Source organism: Oncorhynchus masou, chromosome 6 (genome assembly GCF_036934945.1).
Source record: "Oncorhynchus masou masou isolate Uvic2021 chromosome 6, UVic_Omas_1.1, whole genome shotgun sequence".
Lineage (NCBI taxonomy): Eukaryota > Metazoa > Chordata > Actinopteri > Salmoniformes > Salmonidae > Oncorhynchus > Oncorhynchus masou.
Window position 1 is genome coordinate 25170897 of NC_088217.1, and position 24019 is coordinate 25194915.

Here is a 24019-nt window from a genome sequence, read left to right on the forward strand (position 1 = left end):
TAACTGACCTAAAACAGGGACATTTTACTGGGATTAAATGACAGCAATTGTGAAAAACTGAGGTTAAATGTATTTGGCTAAGGTGTATGTAAACCTCCGACTTCAACTGTATATACTGGGCGGTGTCTGAGGAAAGACCAAACAATTGTCAAAGACTCCAGACACCCAAGTCATAGACTTTTCTTCTCTGCTACCACACGGCAAGCGGTAGGACCAAAAGGCTCCTTAACAGCTTCTACCCCCAAGCCATATAAGACTGCTGAACAATTAACCAAATGGCCACTGGATTATTTACATTGACACCCTCCATCCATTTGTTTTTTTCACTGCTGCTACTCGCTGTTTTATCTATGCATAGTCACTTCACCCCTACCTACATGTACAAATTACCTCGACTAACGGTACCCCCTGTATATAGCCTTGTTATTGTTATTTTATTGTTAATGTTTGTTTATTTTTTACTTTAGTTTCTTTGGTAAATATTTTCTTAACTCTTCTTGAACTGCACTGTTGGTTAAGGGCTTGTAAGTAAGCATTTGCGGTAAGGTCTACAGTTGTTGTATTCAGTACATGTGACAAAGTTAGATTTTGTCTGTGTGCCGTTTCAGAAGGGCAGTGCTCTTGCATGTGTGTGTATTTTCAGAGAATTTCACACCCATCTGTGGCAGTGTTTGTTGTCTTTAATTTGTCTTGTATTATTTCATATACATGAGAAACAGAAAGGGAAAATAGTAGGACACCTTGCATCGGACCCCTGTCTCCGGGGTCAGAGTTCATGTGCAAAGAGACAAATGTTTCCCAATACACCATGGGTTATTTTAAGTTTCCACGTTCAAGGTGTTAATGGGCACTGTCTGTGCTGGTGCTGCACTCAGCTAGGAGCTGGCGACTGTAGGGGTTTGGTTTGGTGTCCGTAATGTGCAAAGTTCTGTGAACATCTGAAACACTTCTGAGGGGTTGAGGGCCTCCTTCTGTGACATGGGTTTGGGTAGATCCTCTGCTGGACTGGTTAACACTTTCATTCTCTGTTAGGAGGGAAGGCAATGATAATATGAAGAAAAGGAGTGGGGATATGCATATCCTACATTTCAGAATACTGGTGCTGGGCTGAAAGAAGTCAATGTTAAACGGCAACGTTCTGTACAGTACCTTGGAAATAATGGCCTACGCAGCGGGTCGAGGCACAGTACATTTTCCAAGGTAACGTACAGAATGGAGGTGTTTATCCCGCTTATACCACATACATACGTTCTCATCTTGTGTTTGCTAGAGACGCGACCCAGTCGTCTGTTCGATTAGTTCTATATTTATGGATGCAGGTTCCAGGTTCCAGGTTCCCTCGGAGAGTTCATCAATGAGCTTGATGCCTTGATAAGCTCCTTTCCTGAGGACGGCTCACCTCTCACAGTCCTGGGCGACTTTAACCTCCCCACGTCTACCTTTGACTCATTCCTCTCTGCCTCCTTCTTTCCACTCCTCTCCTCTTTTGACCTCACCCTCTCACCTTCCCCCCTACTCACAAGGCAGGCAATACGCTCGACCTCATCTTTACTAGATGCTGTTCTTCCACTAACCTCATTGCAACTCCCCTCCAAGTCTCCGACCACTACCTTGTATCCTTTTCCCTCTCGCTCTCATCCAACACTTCCCACACTGCCCCTACTCGGATGGTATCGCGCCGTCCCAACCTTCGCTCTCTCTCCCCCGCTCTCTCCTCTTCCATCCTATCATCTCTTCCCTCTGCTCATACCTTCTCCAACCTTTCTCCTGAGTCTGCCTCCTCAACCCTCCTCTCTTCCCTTTCTGCATCCTTTGACTCTCTATGTCCCCTATCCTCCAGGCCGGCTCGGTCCTCCCCTCCCGCTCCGTGGCTCGATGACTCATTGCGAGCTCACAGAACAGAGCTCCGGGCAGCCGAGCGGAAATGGAGGAAAACTCGCCTCCCTGCGGACCTGGCATCCTTTCACTCCCTCCTCTCTACATTTTCCTCCTCTGTCTCTGCTGCTAAAGCCACTTTCTACCACTCTAAATTCCAAGCATCTGCCTCTAACCCTAGGAAGCTCTTTGCCACCTTCTCCTCCCTCCTGAATCCTCCCCCCCTCCTCCCTCTCTGCAGATGACTTCGTCAACCATTTTGAAAAGAAGGTCGACGACATCCGATCCTCGTTTGCTAAGTCAAACGACACCGCTGGTTCTGCTCACACTGCCCTACCCTGTGCTCTGACCTCTTTCTCCCCTCTCTCTCCAGATGAAATCTCGCTTCTTGTGACGGCCGGCCGCCCAACAACCTGCCCGCTTGACCCTATCCCCTCCTCTCTTCTCCAGACCATTTCCGGGGACCTTCTCCCTTACCTCACCTCGCTCATCAACTCATCCCTGACCGCTGGCTACGTCCCTTCCGTCTTCAAGAGAGCGAGAGTTGCACCCCTTCTGAAAAAACCTACACTCGATCCCTCCGATGTCAACAACTACAGACCAGTATCCCTTCTTTCTTTTCTCTCCAAAACTCTTGAACGTGCCGTCCTTGGCCAGCTCTCCCACTATCTCTCTCAGAATGACCTTCTTGATCTAAATCAGTCAGGTTTCAAGACTAGTCATTCAACTGAGACTGCTCTTCTCTGTATCACGGAGGCGCTCCGCACTGCTAAAGCTAACTCTCTCTCCTCTGCTCTCATCCTTCTAGACCTATCGGCTGCCTTCGATACTGTGAACCATCAGATCCTCCTCTCCACCCTCTCCGAGTTGGGCATCTCCGGCGCGGCCCACGCTTGATTGCGTCCTACCTGACAGGTCGCTCCTACCAGGTGGCGTGGCGAGAATCTGTCTCCTCGCCACGCGCTCTCACCACTGGTGTCCCCCAGGGCTCTGTTCTAGGCCCTCTCCTATTCTCGCTATACACCAAGTCACTTGGCTCTGTCATAACCTCACATGGTCTCTCCTATCATTGCTATGCAGACGACACACAATTAATCTTCTCCTTTCCCCCTTCTGATGACCAGGTGGCGAATCGCATCTCTGCATGTCTGGCAGACATATCAGTGTGGATGACGGATCACCACCTCAAGCTGAACCTCGGCAAGACGGAGCTGCTCTTCCTCCCGGGGAAGGACTGCCCGTTCCATGATCTCGCCATCACGGTTGACAACTCCATTGTGTCCTCCTCCCAGAGCGCTAAGAACCTTGGCGTGATCCTGGACAACACCCTGTCGTTCTCAACCAACATCATGGCGGTGGCCCGTTCCTGTAGGTTCATGCTCTACAACATCCGCAGAGTTGCCTCACACAGGAAGCGGCGCAGGTCCTAATCCAGGCACTTGTCATCTCCCGTCTGGATTACTGCAACTCGCTGTTGGCTGGGCTCCCTGCCTGTGCCATTAAACCCCTACAACTCATCCAGAACGCCGCAGCCCGTCTGGTGTTCAACCTTCCCAAGTTCTCTCACGTCACCCCGCTCCTCCGCTCTCTCCACTGGCTTCCAGTTGAAGCTCGCATCCGCTACAAGACCATGGTGCTTGCCTACGGAGCGGTGAGGGGAACGGCACCGCAGTACCTCCAGGCTCTGATCAGGCCCTACACCCAAGCAAGGGCACTGCGTTCATCCACCTCTGGCCTGCTCGCCTCCCTACCATTGAGGAAGTACAGTTCCCGCTCAGCCCAGTCAAAACTGTTCGCTGCTCTGGCCCCCCAATGGTGGAACAAACTCCCTCATGACGCCAGGACAGCGGAGTCAATCACCACCTTCCGGAGACACCTGAAACCCCACCTCTTCAAGGAATACCTAGGATAAGATGGGTAATCCTTCTCACCACCCCCCCCCCTTAATGATTTAGATGCACTATTGTAAAGTGGCTGTTCCACTGGATGTCAGAAGGTGAATTCACCAATTTGTAAGTCGCTCTGGATAAGAGCGTCTGCTAAATGACTTAGATGTAGATGATGTAGATGATGCGACCCAGTTCGTTCCATTGCTATGCTTGCTGGCAACGTTCTTATCACTTGCCAACTAGCTATGGCTAACACAGTCACAATCTCTGCAGTCAGAATATCACAAGCAAAGTAGCTGCATATGTGTTCAAGCTGTTTTCTATTTACATTTATTTGGATTCATCCAAATTTAATGATGTCCAATTTTGCCTGGCATAGCTAGAATAGTTTGCCTTTGTCAGGACACTCAACGCGGTTCATTATGAGGAGATCACATTGCAAATTTGGGATCCCGAGTGGCGCAGCGGTCTAAGGCACTGCATCTCAATGCAAGAGGCGTCACTACAGTCCCTGGTTTGAATCCAGGCTGTAGTATATCTGGCTGTGATTGGGAGTCCCATAGGGCGGTGCACAATTGGCTCACCATCGTCCGGGGTAGGCCGTCATTGTAAATAAGAATTTGTTTTGAACTGATTTGCCTAGTTAAATAATGAAAAACACTAGGATTGAAGCTAGCTAAATAGTTTGTTGCTAGTGTAACGAGTATTGATATTGTCTTTTGTATTTCATCGAAATCCTTTCATTAGTTTTTGTTATTTTCCATATCAAGGGATTGTGAGTGTATCGATTTGTTTTGTAGTGGATTACTCTGGCCAGCAGTACTTTCAAGTAAGCAGTAGGATTTTCCCCTCAGTCTGTTTTGATTCTACTGAGGAGAGCTACACTACATGACCAAGAGTGTGTAGACACCAGCTCGTCAAACATCTTTTCCAAAATCATGGGCATTAATATGGCGTTGTCGTGCCTAAGAGCTCTTAGCCGTGGCACCTGTGGTGCCTTATTGCTATTATAAACGGGTTACCAATGTAATTAAAGCAGTAAAAATAAATGTTTTTTCATACCCGTGGTATACTGTCTGATACCACAGCTTTCAGCCAATCAGCATTCAGGGCTCGAACCAAACAGTTTTAATAAGTAATTGATGCCAGATAAACTGGTGTTTTGGAGGATAAATTGTAATGGGTGTTGTTGCAAATTAGTAAACTTTTCTAAAAAGCTGTTTTTGCTTTGTCATTATGTGGTGCTGTGTGTAGATTGATCAGAAACTTTTTTTGTTTTGAAATTTTAGAATATGGCTGTAAAGTAACAATGTGGAAAAAGTGAAGGGGTCTGAATACTTTCTGAATGCACTGTATGTCTGACTGTTACTGTTGTTTGTTTTTATGCTGTGTGTGTTTTGCGTCTTTTAAAAAACGTCTTTTAAATACACTTTTATAATGATGCTTTTAGTGTATGATTTTAATTAGCCATCTTCTGTTCTCGTTCCTCCGGTCTTTGTTTCTTTGTTATTACTTTTGTGATGTGAAACACATGTATCTGTATTGTTAAAATGCTATACAAATAAAGTTATAAAATGTGTTAGCTATGCTAAGATTTTCCTCTTGTAGGACATTTGAAGGAATAATTTCATGGAATCAGAACATGCCATTGTCGTCAGTTTTTTTTAGCTACAGTAAAGATGAAAGAAAATGAAACCACTTATGTGGACCACTTAATCATGTTGAAAACTTAGCGTTTCTCTGTACCTGCCGCAGTGAACCAGCGGTGACACTCATCTTGTACAGCATCCAGAGAGGTACCAGTAACGTCGAGGAGAGAGTGAAGAATCCACCAATGGCGTAGCCCCACCAGGGGTACTCATAAGTGTTGTTGAACTTGAGGGGGGTATACTTGACCAGGGAGAAGACAAGCGTACCCTATAAAAAGAGACAGAAGTGGCCGAGGATATACAGTACAAAGGACATTGTTTAAGCAGAAAGTACATTCAGGACTTGGAAAATCATGGGCCAACCCGAGTGAGATGGAGAAAATTTGTCAATATCCTAAGCATTTGTTTAAACAGGTTATATAAATTCTACATTTTTACTTTAATCATTTAGCAGATGTTCTAATTCAGAGCAATTTTACAGTGAGAAAAAACCTGTGGTTCTAAAACCTCTTAAAGCTAGAGGTTCAGCTTCTAGAAAAGCCTGGGGATCAAAGTCAAGAACTAGATATTCTTCTTGGTTCTTACTTCAAAGATAAATCAGAGTTTAAAAGCTATCAGTCATGAGAGAGACAAGCATCTGTTTGTTGAGAGAGACTTGCAATTTATACCTACATCACAGTATATCAATACTGTTGGCAAAGTTGTGTCTGATACAATATTACCAACTGGGCACAGACATCAGTTCAACGTATAGATTTCATTTACATTTGGTTGAGTTGTCAGCTAACGGGAGATCAACAACCAATGTCTTTGGATTAGGTTAAACGTTGGGTGATGTAGGACCTGACTGACTACATAGTTCAGTTATATCAAAGGACTACAATTACCAATGTTCATTAACTAATGGAAGTAACGTTATCATCCGGAGTGAGACGGATAGGCTAGTTAATTGTTAAGGAGTCTAGTTAATAGGTAATCGACAAGCCGGACTGCTCCCCGGACTCCGGGTGTAGGGATTTGTACAATGCACAAACAAGGCTATTGAACTTGACATTGGTGTCTTTCTTCCTTTATCCAACATATCATACCGAAACATGGTATCAGAAGTGGCTTGAAAACCAAACGTTTGTTATTTTTGTAGCTAAGTACAGTATAGGCTCAGTTACGTTCCATATGTGAACATACGCCGTTTCCTACTCCTAATCACAACACTGATCAACTCGTTGTTAGCTGGCTAGCTAGCATCACTATCACTACCTACCTCGATGACTGACTATTCCACTGCTGTGGCAGCAAACATTCATCCACCAAATCCCATGGTTCTCACAGGGGACTGGAGTACTAATTGCAACAACTTCAGGGATGAATTCGAGGACTATGCGCTGGCGACCAGTCTACATGATAAACCCAACGAGGTACAAACTCTGAGGAGTTTAATGGGCAGTGAATGCAGGCATATCTACCGGCAAAATCTCACCCTTACAGCTCGACAACAGTGTGATGCAAAGGCTATATTGTATGCATTGGAGAATTACTTAAAAGCCGCCAGAAACATCATTTACGAGCCGTTCATTTACAGAAGCTGCAAACAGGACGAGGGTGAGTCAGTACACAACTTTATAACCCGTTTGAAAGAGAAATGTGCCACTTGTGAATACGGGGATTGAAATATGAATTGATTCGTGCGAAAATAGTACTGGGATTTGCAAACAAGAATGCGCGCCAGCGTCTACTGAAGGCTTAACATTATTAACTGTCATTGAAATGCGTCGCACGACTGAAGTCACTGACATGAGAATGAGAGCAATGGAAATCAAAACCCCACGCTCTGACATTGATTCTGTTCACGCTGTTGCCAGGCAGACATCCAGACAAAACCAATCGAGGCAGAGTCATTCACCATGAACGGTGAACACCGAGAGGGAATACACACACACGTGGCAAAGAGCACTTCCCTGCCTACGGAAAACCATGCAGAGCTTGTGGAACTAATAATCACTTTGCAAAATTGTCTGAAAAGCAAAAGAAGGGTGCGTGAGGGCAAGATTCACTGTGTTGATGATGTCACTCAATGTTCAGAACAGTGAAAGTGACGTTTACATGTATGAATCCATTGGGGCTGTACACTAGCGGGAAGAAATTGTTTGTGACACTAGGACTACACAACAAGCAACAAAAATGTCAACTGGATTCCGGTGCTACATGCAACGTAACGAGCTACAAATACAAAATCAATCTGGAACCTGACACACATCTATTGCCCAACGATACTAGCCTAAAGCTGTACTCAGGAGAGCTAATGAGCTCTATGGGCACCTTTGAGACCGAATGTGTTATTCGGGGACGCAAACACAAGCTGGAGTTTGAGATTGTAGAAACCAGTCAACATCCTATCCTCTCAGGCTCTACATGCGAACGCCTGGGACTGATGCAGTTCACTGTACCAAATGACCTGCACATTGTGGAGCATGTCCAGCATGGACCCCTGTCCAGAGAACAACTACTCAGCAGATATGATGATGTATTCAACAGGCCCTTTGAATCAGTGCCTGTGGAGGTACACTTTGAATTGGATGAGAGCGTCACTCCAGTCCAGTGTGCTCCTCGCAATGTCCCCATTGCAATGAAAGTGGCTATGAAGGCCCAGCTGGACAAGTATGAGGCCGATGGCCACATGACATCTGTGACTGAACCAAGTGACTGGATCAGCAATATGGTCGTAGTGAAAAAAGCTGAGGGTCTGCATCGACCCAAAGCATCTGAACCAAGCACTGAAACAATTCCACTGCATCATGCCGACACTAGAGAATGTCCTCTACAAGCTTTCCAAGGCAAGGATTTTCACCTTGGTGAATGCCCGAGATGCATTCCTTTAATGCATGCTGGATGAAGAAAGCAGCTTCATGACTACCTTCTGGACCCCCTGGGGTCAGAAACGATGGCTCAAGCTCCCGTTTGGTTATTCAGTGGAGCCTGAGGTATACCAACGCAAGCAGCACGAGTTACTGGCTGGGCTCAAGGGCATTGAACCCATCGCCGATGATGTCCTGATCGTAGGCTGTGGTGACACAGGCGAAGAAGCAGAACGCAACCACAATGTGAAGCTCCTGGCACTGATGGCGCGCTACCGATCAGTTAAGCTTCGTCTTTGCCTGAAGAAGCTGCAGTTCAAGGTGAAAGATGTCCACTTCCATGGTCATATTCTCTCGGCAAAAGGCCAGACCCAGACAAGCGATCCTCGACATGCCAAACCCGTCTGATGCAAAAGGAGTACAGTGTCTCATCGGCTTTGCAAACTATCTTTCAAAGTTCATGCCACACCTATCAGCAGTCAGGAAGGCCAGCCCTTTGAGTTTACCTCGAGAGAGCTCACCCCCATTCAACAAAACTATGCACAAATTGAGAAAGAGTGCCTCAGCAATGTCTTCTCCTGCCAGCGATTCCATCACTACTTATATGGTCAAGAGCTGGTCACCGCTGAAACTGACCACAAACCACTCATTGCCATATTCAGTAAACCTCTCCTCAACGCACCCAAGAGGCTTCAAAGCATGCTCCTGACTCTGCAAAAATACAGTCTGAAGGTCATTTACAAGCCAGGACCAGAGATGTACATCAGCAACACACTGAGCGGGGCAACAGCACAATGTACTAGCAGGGGCACTGCCTATCAGCGGCATGCCATCTGTTCACTACAGCAGGAACAACAAGATGTTCAACAGATCAATCAGGCAGACTACTTAAACGGCACAGATCACCGCCTAGCCCAGATCAGGCAACACGCTGACAAGGACGAACACCTACAGTCACTGAAGTCTATGGCTCTGGCAGGTTGGCCATACCTGAAAGAAGAGACACCTTTCACAGTGAGAGAATACTGGACCTTTCGAGATGAGATCAGTGTGCAAAATGCCATCTTGTTCAGAGGTCAGAAGGTCATTATTCCCAAATCACTACATCCAGAGATGCTTACCCGCATGCCAGTCATGTTGGAGGTGACACATGCTACCGCCAAGCTCGTGAAACATTATACTGGCCAAACATACAAGCAGAAATGAAAGACATTGTCAGCAGTTGTACCACATGCAACGAGTATGCTCATGAACAGCAAAAGGAAACCATGATGTCACACGAACTGCCCACAAGGGCCTGGCAAATCGTCAGCATGAACTTATTCAGACACAGACAAAAGGACTATCGTCTCATTGTTGGTCAATACTCTGACTATTGGTAAATTGAACTGCTCCCTGACTTGTCTGCATAGACGGTCATAAAGAACTGCAAGGCACAGTTTGCAAGGCAAGGTCAGCCTGACAAGGTAATCACGGACAATGGCCCACAATTCACTGCACAGTACAAGCGTTTTGCCTCAGAATGCGAGTTTGACCACGTGACCTCCTCTCGAAGACACCCAAAAGCAAATGGCAAGGCAGAATCAGCTGTCAAGATTGCAAAAAAACCTGTTAGGCAGGGTCTTTCGTGACAGCAACGACCCATGGGAAGTGATCTTACAGTGGAGGAACACACCTCACCAAAAACATGGACAGCAGCCCGGCACAACGCCTTCTGTCCAGATGTCTGAAGACTACCATCCCTGTAGCTAACAAGTTACTTGAGCCCTGCGTCATGGCTGGCGTTACGGACAAACTGCGTCACAGAAAGCAGCTCGCTAAGTGCTTCTATGACCGGACTGCTCGAGACCTACCAGAGCGGGACTGTTCCCCGGACCCCGGGTGTCGGGATTTGTACAATGCATGAACAAGTCTATTGAACTTGACATTGGTGTCTGTCTTTATTCCTTTATCCAACATATCATACCAAAACATTAATAGATAGCTGACAGCTATGGGAACTAACCATGTAACTTTCTAATACATATTAAACTTTGTTAAGCAATAACACAAGTTGTGATCATTAGCCTGAGAAACTCATATGGTTATGAAGAATTTACGAACTGAACATTTGCAAATGAGGACAACGCCGAGGCAATACAACAAGCGCCAGTACAGTACGCGGCAGTGGTACAAGAGGGAGATCAACCCGAGCCCGTTAACGAGATGAATGCATCCTCATTTTGGCACTGATCCAGCCTTTTCTGGCCGCACCAGGCAACCATTCTCTACAATGGAAAATATGAAAACAATACTTAGGAACTTACCAGTAGCTACTAGAGTTCCGAAGGAGCAATATTTGGCAATTCTTCTCCATCATTTAGAGACAATGACAACTACACTACCAGGTGATGTTGAAGTTGAGCATGCTATTGTGTGGCTAGATGCAAATTTTCTACCCAAACAAACTTAACAACCAAACGTGCTACGTTTTAGACTAACACAGCAACAGGGTGAATCTGTGGCAATGTCTGTAGCAGAGCTCAGGCAGCTAGCAATAACTTGTGAATGGGAGTAGCTTAGAGAGCAGTTTATCAGTTGATCAACAAGAATACAAGCAACAAGTTTAGGGAACGTTTGCTAATGCGGGAGACATTACCCTAACTAGATCTGTCGACATAGCCACTGCAATGGAATCTACAAAAGAGGAAGTAAAATTCCTGCACGGTGCAGCAATCATAGCAGTAATTCAAAATTGAAAAATAGAACAGACTTGGTCACATGATGCAGAGTGAGGAAATGTGAAATGTCATAACTGGAAGAATGGGTCACAGGTCAAAATAAGCTGCCCAGGTAAAGGGAAAATATGTATTAACTGTAACAAGTTTGGACATTTCAGTAGAGTGTTGTTCAGCTATAGCTTCACAATCAGCTATCAGAGCTGATGATGAGAAATAAGACGAAGATGGGGAAAGTAATGTAAGTATTTAACGTACGTAGTATTCACATAATGAATACAGAGTGTTTTTTTCTTATCAGTGTGCTGTTGGTGGCATACAAGTGAATATGACAGTGGACACTGGAGCCCAGGTGTTTTTGCTGAACACTGATGTTTACCATAGAAAGCTAGCACAGAAGTCTCCCCTTCAGTCACTGGATACTAAAATCAGTCAGTATTATGGATCTAGTGTGCCTGTTGATGGATATAGGTAAAACAGTTCAAGCTAAGCTGTATGTTGCATGCAATGGTGACTGATATGATGAGCTCTGCTACAGGCACTGACCTTTAACCTGGTTTAGGGAGAACCTACCATTGCACCCCCACAGCCTGCTATTCAGATTTCTACGGAATCAGAACCAGAGTGTCTAAAATAAAATGCACAGGTCTAGGCTGCATTAAAGGCTTTGAACATGGGCCTAGAGTGAGAAAAGATGCTCTGCCGGTGGTTCAACCACTGAGAAGACTTCCGTTGTACCAGCTGATCTGAAAAGACTGCAACACAAGGACATAAACAAATCAGTCTATTCTCCAGAATGGATTTAGAACATTAGTTGCCAGGAAGAAATCAGGAGAAATTTGCACATGCTGTGACTTACGAGAAGTCAACAAGGCGATCATAGTGGGAAAACACCCACTTTCCTCGATTCCTCGATTCCTCGACAAATTTTTTACTGAGTTTGCCGGAGCCGCAAGTTTTTTCAAAGTAGACCTGAGGAGTGGCTATCTCCAAGTTCCGCTCGTCCCAGAGTCTCGTTACCTCACCGCATTTATCATGCATGGGGGCGTGTTCCAATACAAACAATTACCCTTCGGATTGGCTGATAAAGAGCTTCAAACCTTGGTAAAGAGCTTCAAACCTTCTTAGGAGTGACAAACTATTACTTGAAGTTCATTTCAGACTACGCAACAACGGAACCCCTAAGGCAGTTGCTACACCAGGATGCAGAACGGAAATGGATGTCCGCATAAGACCAAGTCTTCGCTGAACTGAAACATGCAATAACAGAACCATCTGTTCTGGCTTACTTCCACCCAGATTGATCCACGACAAAGTGCTAAGCTACATGAAAGATGGATGGAAAGGTCCAACAAGAGACATACTGTTCAGTCCATACTACATGGTAAGAGACAAGAGGAAGAGGAGATCGTACCTACCATTGGAAGAGGAGATCACACCAATCACTCTGACACAGAGTCCTCACCCAAGCTCATAAAGGACACCCAGGAACAAGAAAGATGAAGCAGTTCCTTCACAGCAAAGTATGGTGGCCAAAGATGGACAATGACATCACCAGCTTAGTGCGCAGAGCACACAGCTTTTCACGAAGTGAATTCACTCATACCAGAAAAAACACCACTACAACCTACCTTGTGGCCTAAAAGACCTTGGGAGAAGATCCAAGTGGACATCTTTGGAGAACTACAAGCAGCATCAGACGTACCTGTTCGTTGTTACAGACCTGTACAGCAAATGGCCTGAAGTCTTACCCAGAAGCAATGTAACCACAGCAACTGTGACCAATGGACTTTCAGATCTGTTCACACAATGGGGCCAGCCTCAAGTTCTAGTTCCCGCAATTCACAAACTGACTTTACATCTTACTTGGAGAAGAAAGGAACCATGCACCAGAGTATCCTGTTGTACCATCCACTAGCCAACACAGATCAGAGGACACACTCTGAAAACCAGTTTCTGTCTGTTATCGAATTATCGCTCGACCTGGCAGATGCACATTCCAGGTTTAAGACGGAACCTTCTGGAACACAAAGACTTTCGTACTAGCCAGCCCACCGAAGAAGAAATGGATGTTGTGTTCATTCAACAACCTGACTATATTCCAGGTCAAGAGCAGAACATTCAAGGTCAAAGACAAGAAGTTGCTCATGGAGATGTGCCAGATGCAAGAGCACAAGAACAACATCAAGCAGAGCCATGACAAACTCGTGAAAGATGGCTACCTGCTAGACTCCATTAATTGTTTATGACTTATGGCCTTAGTTCAAGAAGGGGAGGAAATGTAGGACCTGACTGATTACATAGTTTAGTTATAGGGCTATAATTGCCAATTTTCTTTAACAGAAGTCATATTAACATCCGGACTGAGACCGCTAGTTTAATAGATAGCTTAGCTGACACCTATGGGAACTAACCATGTAACTTTCTCAGACTTATTAAACCGTGTTAAACGATAACGCAAGTTGTGATCATTATCCTGAAACAATGCCCTAATGTTGATGACTTTGTAAATCCAATCAGTTTCCACGTTGATTCAACTTTATTTTTGAGTTTAAATGATTTGGAAACGACGTTTATTCAAGCAGTTTGCGCTCAGTGGGTCGATTGAATGCAAGTGGAGTTTGTATTAAAGTATGATTTGGAATGAAATGTTTAGACATTCAAGTGCTGGAACTATTGTATTTGTGTATTGAACTATTGATCCTTTTTGTTAGAAGAATTATTTATATATATATATACATACAGTGCCTTGCGAAAGTATTCGGCCCCCTTGAACTTTGCGACCTTTTGCCACATTTCAGGATTCAAACATAAAGATATAAAAGTGTATTTTTTTGTGAAGAATCAACAACAAGTGGGACACAATCATGAAGTGCAACAACATTTATTGGATATTTCAAACTTTTTTAACCTCTTGGAACTCTAGGGGCGCAATTTCATTTTTGGATGAAAAACGTTCCCGTTTTAACAAATCAAAAACTGAAAAATTGGGCGTGCAAAATTATTCAGCCCCCTTAAGTTAATACTTTGTAGCGCTACCTTTTGCTGCGATTACAGCTGTAAGTCGCTTGGGGTATGTCTCTATCAGTTTTGCACATCGAGAGACTGAAATTTTTTCCCATTCCTCCTTGCAAAACAGCTCGAGCTCAGTGAGGTTGGATGGAGAGCATTTGTGAACAGCAGTTTTCAGATTCTCGATTGGATTCAGGTCTGGACTTTGACTTGGTCATTCTAACACCTGGATATGTTTATTTTTGAACCATTCCATTGTAGATTTTGCTTTATATTTTGGATCATTGTCTTGTTGGAAGACAAATCTCCATCCCAGTCTCAGGTCTTTTGCAGACTCCATCAGGTTTTCTTCCAGAATGGTCCTGTATTTGGCTCCATCCATCTTCCCATCAATTTTAACCATCTTCCCTGTCCCTGCAGAAGAAAAGCAGGCCCAAACCATGATGCTGCCACCACCATGTTTGACAGTGTGGATGGTGTGTTCAGAGTGATGAGCTGTGTTGCTTTTACGCCAAACATAACGTTTTGCATTGTTGCCAAAAAATTCAATTTTGGTTTAATCTGACCAGAGCACCTTCTTCCACATGTTTGGTGTGTCTCCCAGGTGGCTTGTGGCAAACTTTAAACGACACTTTTTATGGATATCTTTAAGAAATGGCTTTCTTCTTGCCACTTTTCCATAAAGGCCAGATTTGTGCAATATACGACTGATCGTTGTCCTATGGACAGAGTCTCCCACCTCAGCTAGATCTCTGCAGTTCATCCAGAGTGATCATGGGCCTCTTGGCTGCATCTCTGATCAGTCTTCTCCTTGTATGAGCTGAAAGTTTAGAGGGACGGCCATGTCTTGGTAGATTTGCAGTGGTCTGATACTCCTTCCATTTCAATATTATCGCTTGCACAGTGCTCCTTGGGATGTTTAAAGCTTGGGAAATCTTTTTGTATCCAAATCCGGCTTTAAACTTCTTCACAACAGTATCTCGGACCTGCCTGGTGTGTTCCTTGTTCTTCATGATGCTCTCTGCGCTTTTAACGGACCTCTGAGACTATCACAGTGCAGGTGCATTTATACTGAGACTTGATTACACACAGGTGGATTGTATTTATTACCATTAGTTATTTAGGTCAACATTGGATCATTCAGAGATCCTCACTGAACTTCTGGAGAGAGTTTGCTGCACTGAAAGTAAAGGGGCAGAATAATTTTGCACGCCCAATTTTTCAGTTTTTGATTTGTTAAAAAAGTTTGAAATATCCAATAAATGTCGTTCCACTTCATGATTGTGTCCCACTTGTTGTTGATTCTTCACAAAAAAATACAGTTTTATATCTTTATGTTTGAAGCCTGAAATGTGGCAAAAGGTTGCAAAGTTCAAGGGGGCCGAATACTTTCGCAAGGCACTGTATATATTTCTTCTTCTTCTAAGGTAAAAGAGCAGTACAATAGTAAAGTGTATCACCTCTTCCACTGTATATACTGTAATAACATATGTTAACTAATGAAATGGTGACAACTGTTTCAGTTAACAAGATACTTACTATGCATATGACAGGTGTGATGTACATCCAACAGTACTTCATGAATGGCCAAGGACGATAGCCAATCATGTCCTCAATATTATCATACAGCCGTTCCGCACCTTGAGGGCATAGAATGTTCTCACTTTAGTGATTCACAGATGATTCGTGATTGAAGTTTTAGTCAGTTGTAAAACATATGTGACCCAAATCAGGAAACTAGGCGTGTGTCACAAGTTCTGACTTGAGAGCCGTTTGAACGTAAACATTTTTTTATTTTTCTTAACCAAAATGCTTTTTTTGGCAGAAATGCATTCTCGAACATGTGAACTTTCATGTGCCTTAATATCAAACGTGTATGCCATCTGTAAATATGAATACAATTGTTAAATTATGAGCCTTGTTGGTTAAGCCACAGAGAACCCCTAGCCTTGATTGGCTGAGATAGTGAGTGGGCTGGACATGCCGAGAAAGGAGTTTGGATTGTTCTGCCATATTGAAGGCTGCTGTCTATTTGAGCTCGTCAGTCTGTGTTGTTAATCCTGTCAAACATGACTTTTTTATGTATTGTCTAGTGGAGCTGCATAAGTGTTGCTCTCCACTTTCTGAGGAACACGTTTTGAAATCAGTCGAATTAGAGTATGATAGCTAAAGAGATGGAGAAAACACCTGTCTCCGGATTACATTTTCAAACTAAGGGCAACCGTGGTATGGCATTCTTGACAGGGAGACACGTCCATCATGCATGATGATGTACAGTAGGGCAAAGAAGAATTTAGTCAGCCACCAATTTAGTCAGCCACCAGTTCTCCCACTTTAAAAGATGAGTGAGGCCTGTAATTTTCATCATATGTACAATTCAACTATGACAGACAAAATGAGAAGAAAAAAATCCAGAAAATCACATTGTATGATTTTTAATGAATTTTATGCAAATTATGGTGGAAAATAAGTATTTGGTCACCTACAAACAAGCAAGATTTCTGGCTCTCACAGACCTGTAACTTATTCTTTAAGAGGCTCCTCTGTCCTCCACTCGTTACCTGTATTAATGGCACCTGTTTGAACTTGTTATCAGTATAAAAGACACCTGTCCACAACCTCAAACAGTCACACTCCAAACTCCACTATGGCCAAGCCCAAAGAGCTGTCAAAGGACACCAGAAACAAAATTGTAGACCTGCACCAGGCTTGGAAGACTGAATCTGCAATAGGTAAGCAGCTTGGTTTGAATAAATCAACTGTGGGAGCAAGTATTAGGAAATGGAAGACATACAAGACCACTGACAATCTCCCTCGATCTGGGGCTCCACGCAAGATCTCATTCCGTGGGGTCAAAATGATCACAAGAACGGTGAGCAAAAATCCCAGAACCACACGGGGGGACCTAGTGAATGACCTGCAGAGAGCTGGGACCAAAGTAACAAAGCCTACCATCAGTAACACACTACGTCGCCAGGGACTCAAATCCTGCAGTGCCAGACGTGTCCCCCAGCTTAAGCCAGTACATGTCCAGGCCCGTCTGAAGCTTGCTGGAGAGCATTTGGATGATCCAGAAGAAGATTGGGAGAATGTCATATGGTCAGATGAAACCAAAATATAACTTTTGGTAAAAACTCAACTTGTCGTGTTTGGAGGACAAAGAATGCTGAGTTGCATCCAAAGAACATCATAACTACTGTGAAGCATGGGGGTGGAAACATCATGCTTTGGGGCTGTTTTTCTGCAAAGGGACCAGGATGACTGATCCATGTAAAGGAAAGAATGAATGGGGCCATGTATCGTGAGATTTTGAGTGATAACCTCCTTCCATCAGCAAGGGCATTGAAGATGAAACGTGGCTGGGTCTTTCAGCATGACAATGATCCCAAACACACCGCCCGGGTAATGAAGGAGTGGCTTCATAAGAAGCATTTCAAGGTCCTGGAGTGGCCTAGCCAATCTCCAGATCTCAACCCCATAGAAAGGGAGTTGAAAGTCCGTGTTGCCCAGCAACAGCCCCAAAACACCACTGCTCTAGAGGAGATCTGCATGGAGGAATAGGCCAAAATACCAGCAACAGTGTGTGAAAACCTTGTGAAGACTTACAGAAAACGTTTGACCTCTGTCATTTTTAACAAAGGGTATATAACAAAGTATTGAGATAATCTTTTGTTATTGACCAAATACTTATTTTCCACCATAATTTGCAAATAAATTCATTAAAAATCCTACAATGTGATTTTCTGGATTTTTTTTCCTCATTTTGTCTGTCATAGTTGAAGTGAACCTATGATGAAAATTACAGGCCTCTCTCATCTTTTTAAGTGGGAGAACTTGCACAATTGGTGGCTGACTAAATACTTTTTTGCCCCACTGTATACAGGTAAGATAGTCTAGCATGAGCTAGCTTTATTTTCAGATATTACACATTTCAAATTTTGACAAAGTGGTTTCATTTCATGTTAAAGTGTACTGTTAGCTAGCTAGCGTTAGCTGCCTGGCTCCCTCGCTGACATTATTTTTTTCCCAGGGCAGTTTGCTTTTCTCGTTAGCTAGCTAACATTGAACCTGGTTGGTTAGCTCCCAGCACTGTGGCATTATTGGCACTTTGTTCATTGTTATTTAACTAGCTAACGTTAGCTGGCTGCCTCGTTAGCTAATGTTACGTGACATGTGTATGTATTTGTGATCTTAAATGTTGTTTAACTAGCTGTTCATTGTTTAGCTAGCTAGCTCGCACTTGCTGTTCTAAACTAAAGTGTACTGTTAGTTTGCTAGCTAACGTTAGCTAGCTTGATCCCTAGTGGAAGTTATTATTCGTTTCCCGAAGCTATTTGCTTTTGTAGTTAGAGCCTCGTGTTAGGCATTGTTGGCACTTTTTGTTGTTTAACTAGCTAATGTTAGCTGGCTGGCTTGTTAGGTAACGTGACGTGTGTACAACACCCGTTGAATATGGCCGCTGTCAGTAAACATCTGCAAAGAAGCTTAATGAAGTTGTTGACAGCAGAGCTGGTTAGGCTGTTTTCATGTTATCCAGAGGTAAACAAATCATTGGTCAGAGCATCAAGTGTACGCTCCAAGAGCGAAACGAGATGGGTGGGGCTAAAGCTTAAGATGATGTGAACGATGCTGAATGGCTGTAGACAAAGATCTCTTCACTAGATATCTAAACATTCAAAGGCGATTTTCAAAGTTTACAAGTTAATCAACTTTCAAATCAGAATTACTTTCCCATTGTTCAACAAATGCAGTGTATGATATACCATTTTGTAGCTCTGAGTCTCTCTTATCCAATGTAAAAAAACACCATTTCACATTTTGCAACATAAGACCGAATCCAGATGGTGAGTCACATATCTCGTTTAGAGTAACTTAATCCAACCCAGTCTTATCAACATGACATTATTGGTACAATGAGGAAATGTACTGTTTTGACTCATACATTCAGTATGTTCCCTCAAATGGCATTAAACTATTTTCTATGGACTTTAAATGTTTTGTTTGGAAATTATTGTGCATTTGTGGTTAATCCTGATGCTTCTCACCATAACACCACCCAACACAGACGGCCTGGAGACTAGCAAAGACCAGGAGTGTCATCCCACTGCAGGCATAGTAATCAAACAGCTGAAACACATACAGGCCACCCTACAGAGAGAAAGTGAGAGTGGGTGGAAGGCAGAATAATTAATAAACAATCTTTCTAAATAAGAAAAATGGATGTGAAGTACTGTGAGTAGCAGGCAACACACATGACTTTCACTGCAAGTCATCTGATAGTCTGTGGGAACAGAGAGGCTCAAATGCCCATTATTCTTCCTATAAAAGCTACCTGATCATATTACTAATCTGTTGTTGTAAACCCGTTCGACCAGTATGGTCGACTCTCACCTCTGTGACCATTAGCAGGCCAACCAGGAAGCTGCACACACTGATGCCAAGCAGGAGAAGTTTTTTCCGCAGATGGCCCACGTGGAAGAAAGAGGGGTACATGTCTGAGATCGCTGTGACCATGGCCTCGTGATATACAAACTGAAGGGAAAAATGTTTGTTCTAGTGAGGACGTAGGCCTATCAATTTAACAAACAATGAATCATTCAAAAAATTAAATGTATTCATAAAGCCCATTTTTACATCAAGAGTTGTCAGTGCTTTACAGTAACTCAGACTAGACCCCAAAGAGCAATGATAAAACATGCATATGGTATATTTAATTTGACAGAGATCATCAGAATCATAGCAGGTATCACCTTATGAATTGCCTAATATAATAATGCATACCATAACTATCTGCGTATAGCCTACACAACTCAAAAAGGCCTACATAGCTTCTAATGTTGTAACAGTCTGAAACAGCACAGATCAAACAAGAAACATCTTGCTAGATCTGAGCATGAATCAGTAGTAAGCACCAGAACATCCACATTAGTCTGATCAAAAACACTGCAGCTCAAAACCACAAAGCGGAACAGATAAACAGGGATAAACGTCTGAAAGGCACTTGTGCATCAGGCAAGTCGGGAATTTTGGTTATTACTGTCACTGAAAATGTGAAAATAGCTGATTACACACAAACATGATTTAACGTTCTCTAACGGGAGTAGTTCCTGATCTATTTCTCACAGGAACTTAGGGACTTATGTTAATTTGAACCTGGACTTGGTTAACTGCATAGTTAATAAATGCCAAAACGACGAAATTAGCAATGTCACTAAGCCAATAGCCAGTACAAATGTTAAAAGTAATTTACTTTTGCAGTTTGCACTACACCACGACAAGCAACAGTTCATGTTGTCATTAACTAGCGCATTATAGTGACGCCAGCAAGTGAATTAGCAAGCTAACGATAGCTAGCTAGCTAGCTAGCTAGCAGACCATTGAATCTCGCTAGCCAACAAGTTAGCATCATCAGTCGGGCATTGAACTAAAGACATTGTTTGGGGCTACTTAGCTAGCTTCCTTAGTGATTCAAGCCAAGTGAAAGTGGCCCAAGGCGCAAAGTAGCTTTTAAAATGTAGTGACTCACAAATCAGTGTTTCCTCAAATCATTTTGTAGACCTTCATGGACGCTCTAACCTACCTGACTGTCTAACCCCAGTAGGAGGATCATGATGTAGAAGAAGATGGCCCAGAGTTGGGGTACTGGCATCATGGCCACAGCACGAGGGTAGGCGATGAACACCAGGCCAGGACCTGTAAGTGGTATATTAAAGCATTGTGTTCACATGATATCCCTCAAAGGCTTGAACATGCGCTTAGTCTACTGGCACACAGTATTTACAACTTTGGTACTAAATGTCATACTTTAGTCCCATTTAATCTACTATTTACCCATCGTTGAACAATGCTGTGGTTGTCAAACAAGCGCAAAGATCAGGTTTATTACAGACACTTTGTAAATAGTGAGATTTAAGGTTTGAAGTTACATGTGGAGCATTACCTACCTGATTCAGCCACCATTGAGATGTCGATGCCCTGTTCATAAGCCATGAAGCCCAGTACAGAGAAAATGGCAAAACCAGCCACAAAGCTAGTCACACTGTTTAGTAGACAAAGATACACACAGTCCCTGAAATTAAAAAGACTACATTAGTCAGCCTTAAATTCACACAACAAAATAGGTCTTCTCAATACAATGTCATGATCGAGATCTGTGTACCTGTAGCAGTTGTTATTGTACTTGTTGTAGCTGCCTAAAGATGTCAAAACCCCTGTACAAACTCCATAGGAGTAAAATATCTGGCTTCCAGCATCCATCCATACCTGAAACAATATGTCAAAATAATTGTTAACTGCAGTAGAAAGTGTATTTGCTTATGTGGGATGGATCTCAGTTTTGGACACAATGAAGTGTGTTCCTACCTGTGGGTCAGCGAGGCGGGCTGGGTCTGGGTAGAGGTAGAACTTGATGCCATCTATGGCCCCTGGCAGTGTGAGTCCACGAACTAGCAACACCAACAGCATCACATAGGGGAAGGTGGCAGTGAAATAGACCACCTAAGGGGAGACCAGACCAGCATTACGTTTACTCAGTCTATGGCTCATCCTAACAACTTTACACATTCATGGTGTCATCAGGCTGAATGGCAGAGATGCCACCTTACCTTCCCAGTAGACTTCACTCCTTTCCAGACACAGAAATAACAGATAATCCAGGACAATAGAAGACACAGAGCTAGGTCCCAGCGAACACTCCCAATCTCTTCAATTCCCCCAGACAAGCCCAATATTCTTCTCCTGGGAGTGTAAAGGCTTATTTATTAACATTCACTCTAACATTAAAAAATAAATGCATTCATACATAATTTTAAAAAATGCATGTGCATTGTCAAGTCACTTACTCCCAAAATTCTATGACTGAGGATGTAGTGTTCCCATGAGAATGGTCAGAAATTGTGCTGTTTTGGCCAGGCTCAAAACAGTTGTCTTATAGTGAGAGAAAAAATTACAAAACAATTGAAGCACATGGATGAGTAGAATATTCTATGGCTTATGTACATTTGAGGTGCATTAACTTCCAGCTATAAACTTTCAGCAATACATTGTCTGTGCCATGTATTTAACTTTAAAAAGCTGCCAATTATGTTATGATAATAATAATAAATTATTGACAAGCATTACATATAAAATAAAATACCTGTGTTCCAACTGTTTTTACAACTAGCCCATGGGAGTTCTAAACTGAAGGAAGAGAAGAGGTATAGGAACGCCCAAGCCAGAATGATGATGTAATACACTCCAGTGTACAAAACCACCACTTGGCTTCCATAGCCCAGGCCTATTGAGAGAGGTCAACATCATAAAACGACAACATAGAAAACATAACGAATTTGGGGTCTAATATGGGGGTCTTATCAATGAGGAAATACTTCCTGAATTTAGGATAATGACTTCCTAAATTGACTGAATTGAAATGGAAATGTCCTCAACCTTGACAAAAGGTTCATATTACCAGTATATCCATATTAGCACTATCTCGTTGGCATCAATAAACGGGCTACTTCATACACATGTTAATTGACAGCTTTATATAGTCTGGAGCTACGCTACCAATGGTAAAGATACAATTTAGGTCATCCGTAAGACTTAGTATTTGGTATTTTATTAGGATCCCCATTAGATGTTGCAAAAGCAGCAGCTACTCTTCCTGGGGTCCACACAAAACATGAAACATGACATAATACATCAATAGACAAGGACAGAACTCCGTACATTTTTTTAAAGGCACACGTAGCCTACATATCAATGCATACACACAAACTATCTAGGTCAAATAGGGGAGAGTCGTTGTGCCGTGAGGTGTTGCTTTATCTATTTTTCAAAACAAGGCTTGACTTACCTTCAAAGAGTGGACAGATTTTCCTCCAACAAGTGATTCCACCCTGACTAGTGTACTGGCCCAATGATGTCTCCAGGAAGAAGAGGGGAATACCGCAGGTGAACAGGAACAAAATATAGGGGACAAAGAAAACCCCTTTTTGGAGCAATGATTAATAAGTGATTTGCATGAAACACTGAAATTGACTATGCATTTTGAACCACTGTCAAAGTCAGGGAAATTGTAAATTTATACTCCTATCACACATCACCACATAAGTCACGTGCTAGTAACGCGTCTGTGGTTAGAGTTGATGGGGTAAAGACAGTTTAACTAAGCTTATGAGCACTTAAGTTATATTCTTCAAGAATCAATGGATATATATCTTAAATTAAAAGTTGAAAATACAGTTGATGTCGGAAGTTTACATACACTTAGGTTGGAGTCATTAAAACTCATTTTTCAACCACTCCGACTTCAACTGTATATACCAATCCCAGATTGCCCCTTTTAGTAAATAACATTTTAATTTACAGCGGAATAAGTTTAATTATTTAAGAGTTTAGCTTTATCTGAAAAAAATCTAAATAAAACACTTTTATATAGGAGCAATTTCATTATGTGTGTTAAAATGTATATGACCACAAAAGATGTGGTGTGATGCTCACCTCCTCCATTTTTATAGCACAGGTATGGGAACCTCCATACATTTCCCAGACCGACAATGTGTCCAGCTGCTGCCAATAAGAACTCCGTTTTGCTGCCCCACTTTCCCCTGTCCTGGGGCTTGGGTTCAGGGTGTTCCACGTTCGTCTTGGCTCCTGAACTCATCAACTTCAGCTTTACCTCTGTCTCATATGTGCGCTCCATTTCAGCCTTTGAAAGTCTATTACAGTGTCCTGACATGTTGCATACTATACCAAAGTTATTGTTTTGAAGCACTACTTTTGTAATATATTATTATTATTATATATATTATATATTATGTTGAAAATAAGGCTTTTGTTTTAATGTCTGAACATTGTGGTGAATACCTAAAGCATGATTACTACACTGTAAATAAAAATATGTTGCTTAAATATCCAAGTTGGCTGGACTTAAAATTGTGAAAATGTTGAGCTGGAATACTCCGCAAAACCAATGTTTTTTTTCTTTCAATGTACTTGAATTTGAAAAGCAATATTGAGTAAACTTCAGTTTGCTTTGT

At 42.9% G+C, this 24019-nt stretch overlaps 1 protein-coding gene across 1 annotated transcript; it reads right to left on the reverse strand.

The window, feature by feature from the left end:
• Positions 1–660: 660 nt before the first annotated feature.
• Positions 661–23682, reverse strand: slc6a22.2 (solute carrier family 6 member 22, tandem duplicate 2). The gene is made up of 14 exons (XM_064968055.1): positions 23481–23682; positions 22834–22968; positions 22132–22272; positions 21836–21920; positions 21599–21731; positions 21357–21491; positions 21154–21257; positions 20939–21063; positions 20575–20687; positions 19386–19526; positions 19040–19142; positions 15534–15634; positions 5511–5681; positions 661–1025 (listed from the first exon to the last, which is right to left on the reverse strand). Exons 1-14 carry the CDS (start codon positions 23680–23682, stop codon positions 876–878), a joined length of 1839 nt encoding a protein of 612 aa, XP_064824127.1. The 3' UTR covers positions 661–875.
• Positions 23683–24019: the final 337 nt, after the last annotated feature.

Bases quoted from the DNA above. Each gene is read 5' to 3' on its own strand.
- slc6a22.2 (XM_064968055.1), bottom strand. From the start codon at position 23,682: ATGGAGCGCACATATGAGACAGAGGTAAAGCTGAAGTTGATGAGTTCA. The intron at 5,682-15,533 runs GTAAGTATCTTG...CTCTTTTTATAG, and splicing joins TCACACCTGTCATATGCATA to GGTACGCTTGTCTTCTCCCT. The intron at 1,026-5,510 runs GTACAGAGAAAC...CCCTCCTAACAG, and splicing joins CCGCTGGTTCACTGCGGCAG to AGAATGAAAGTGTTAACCAG.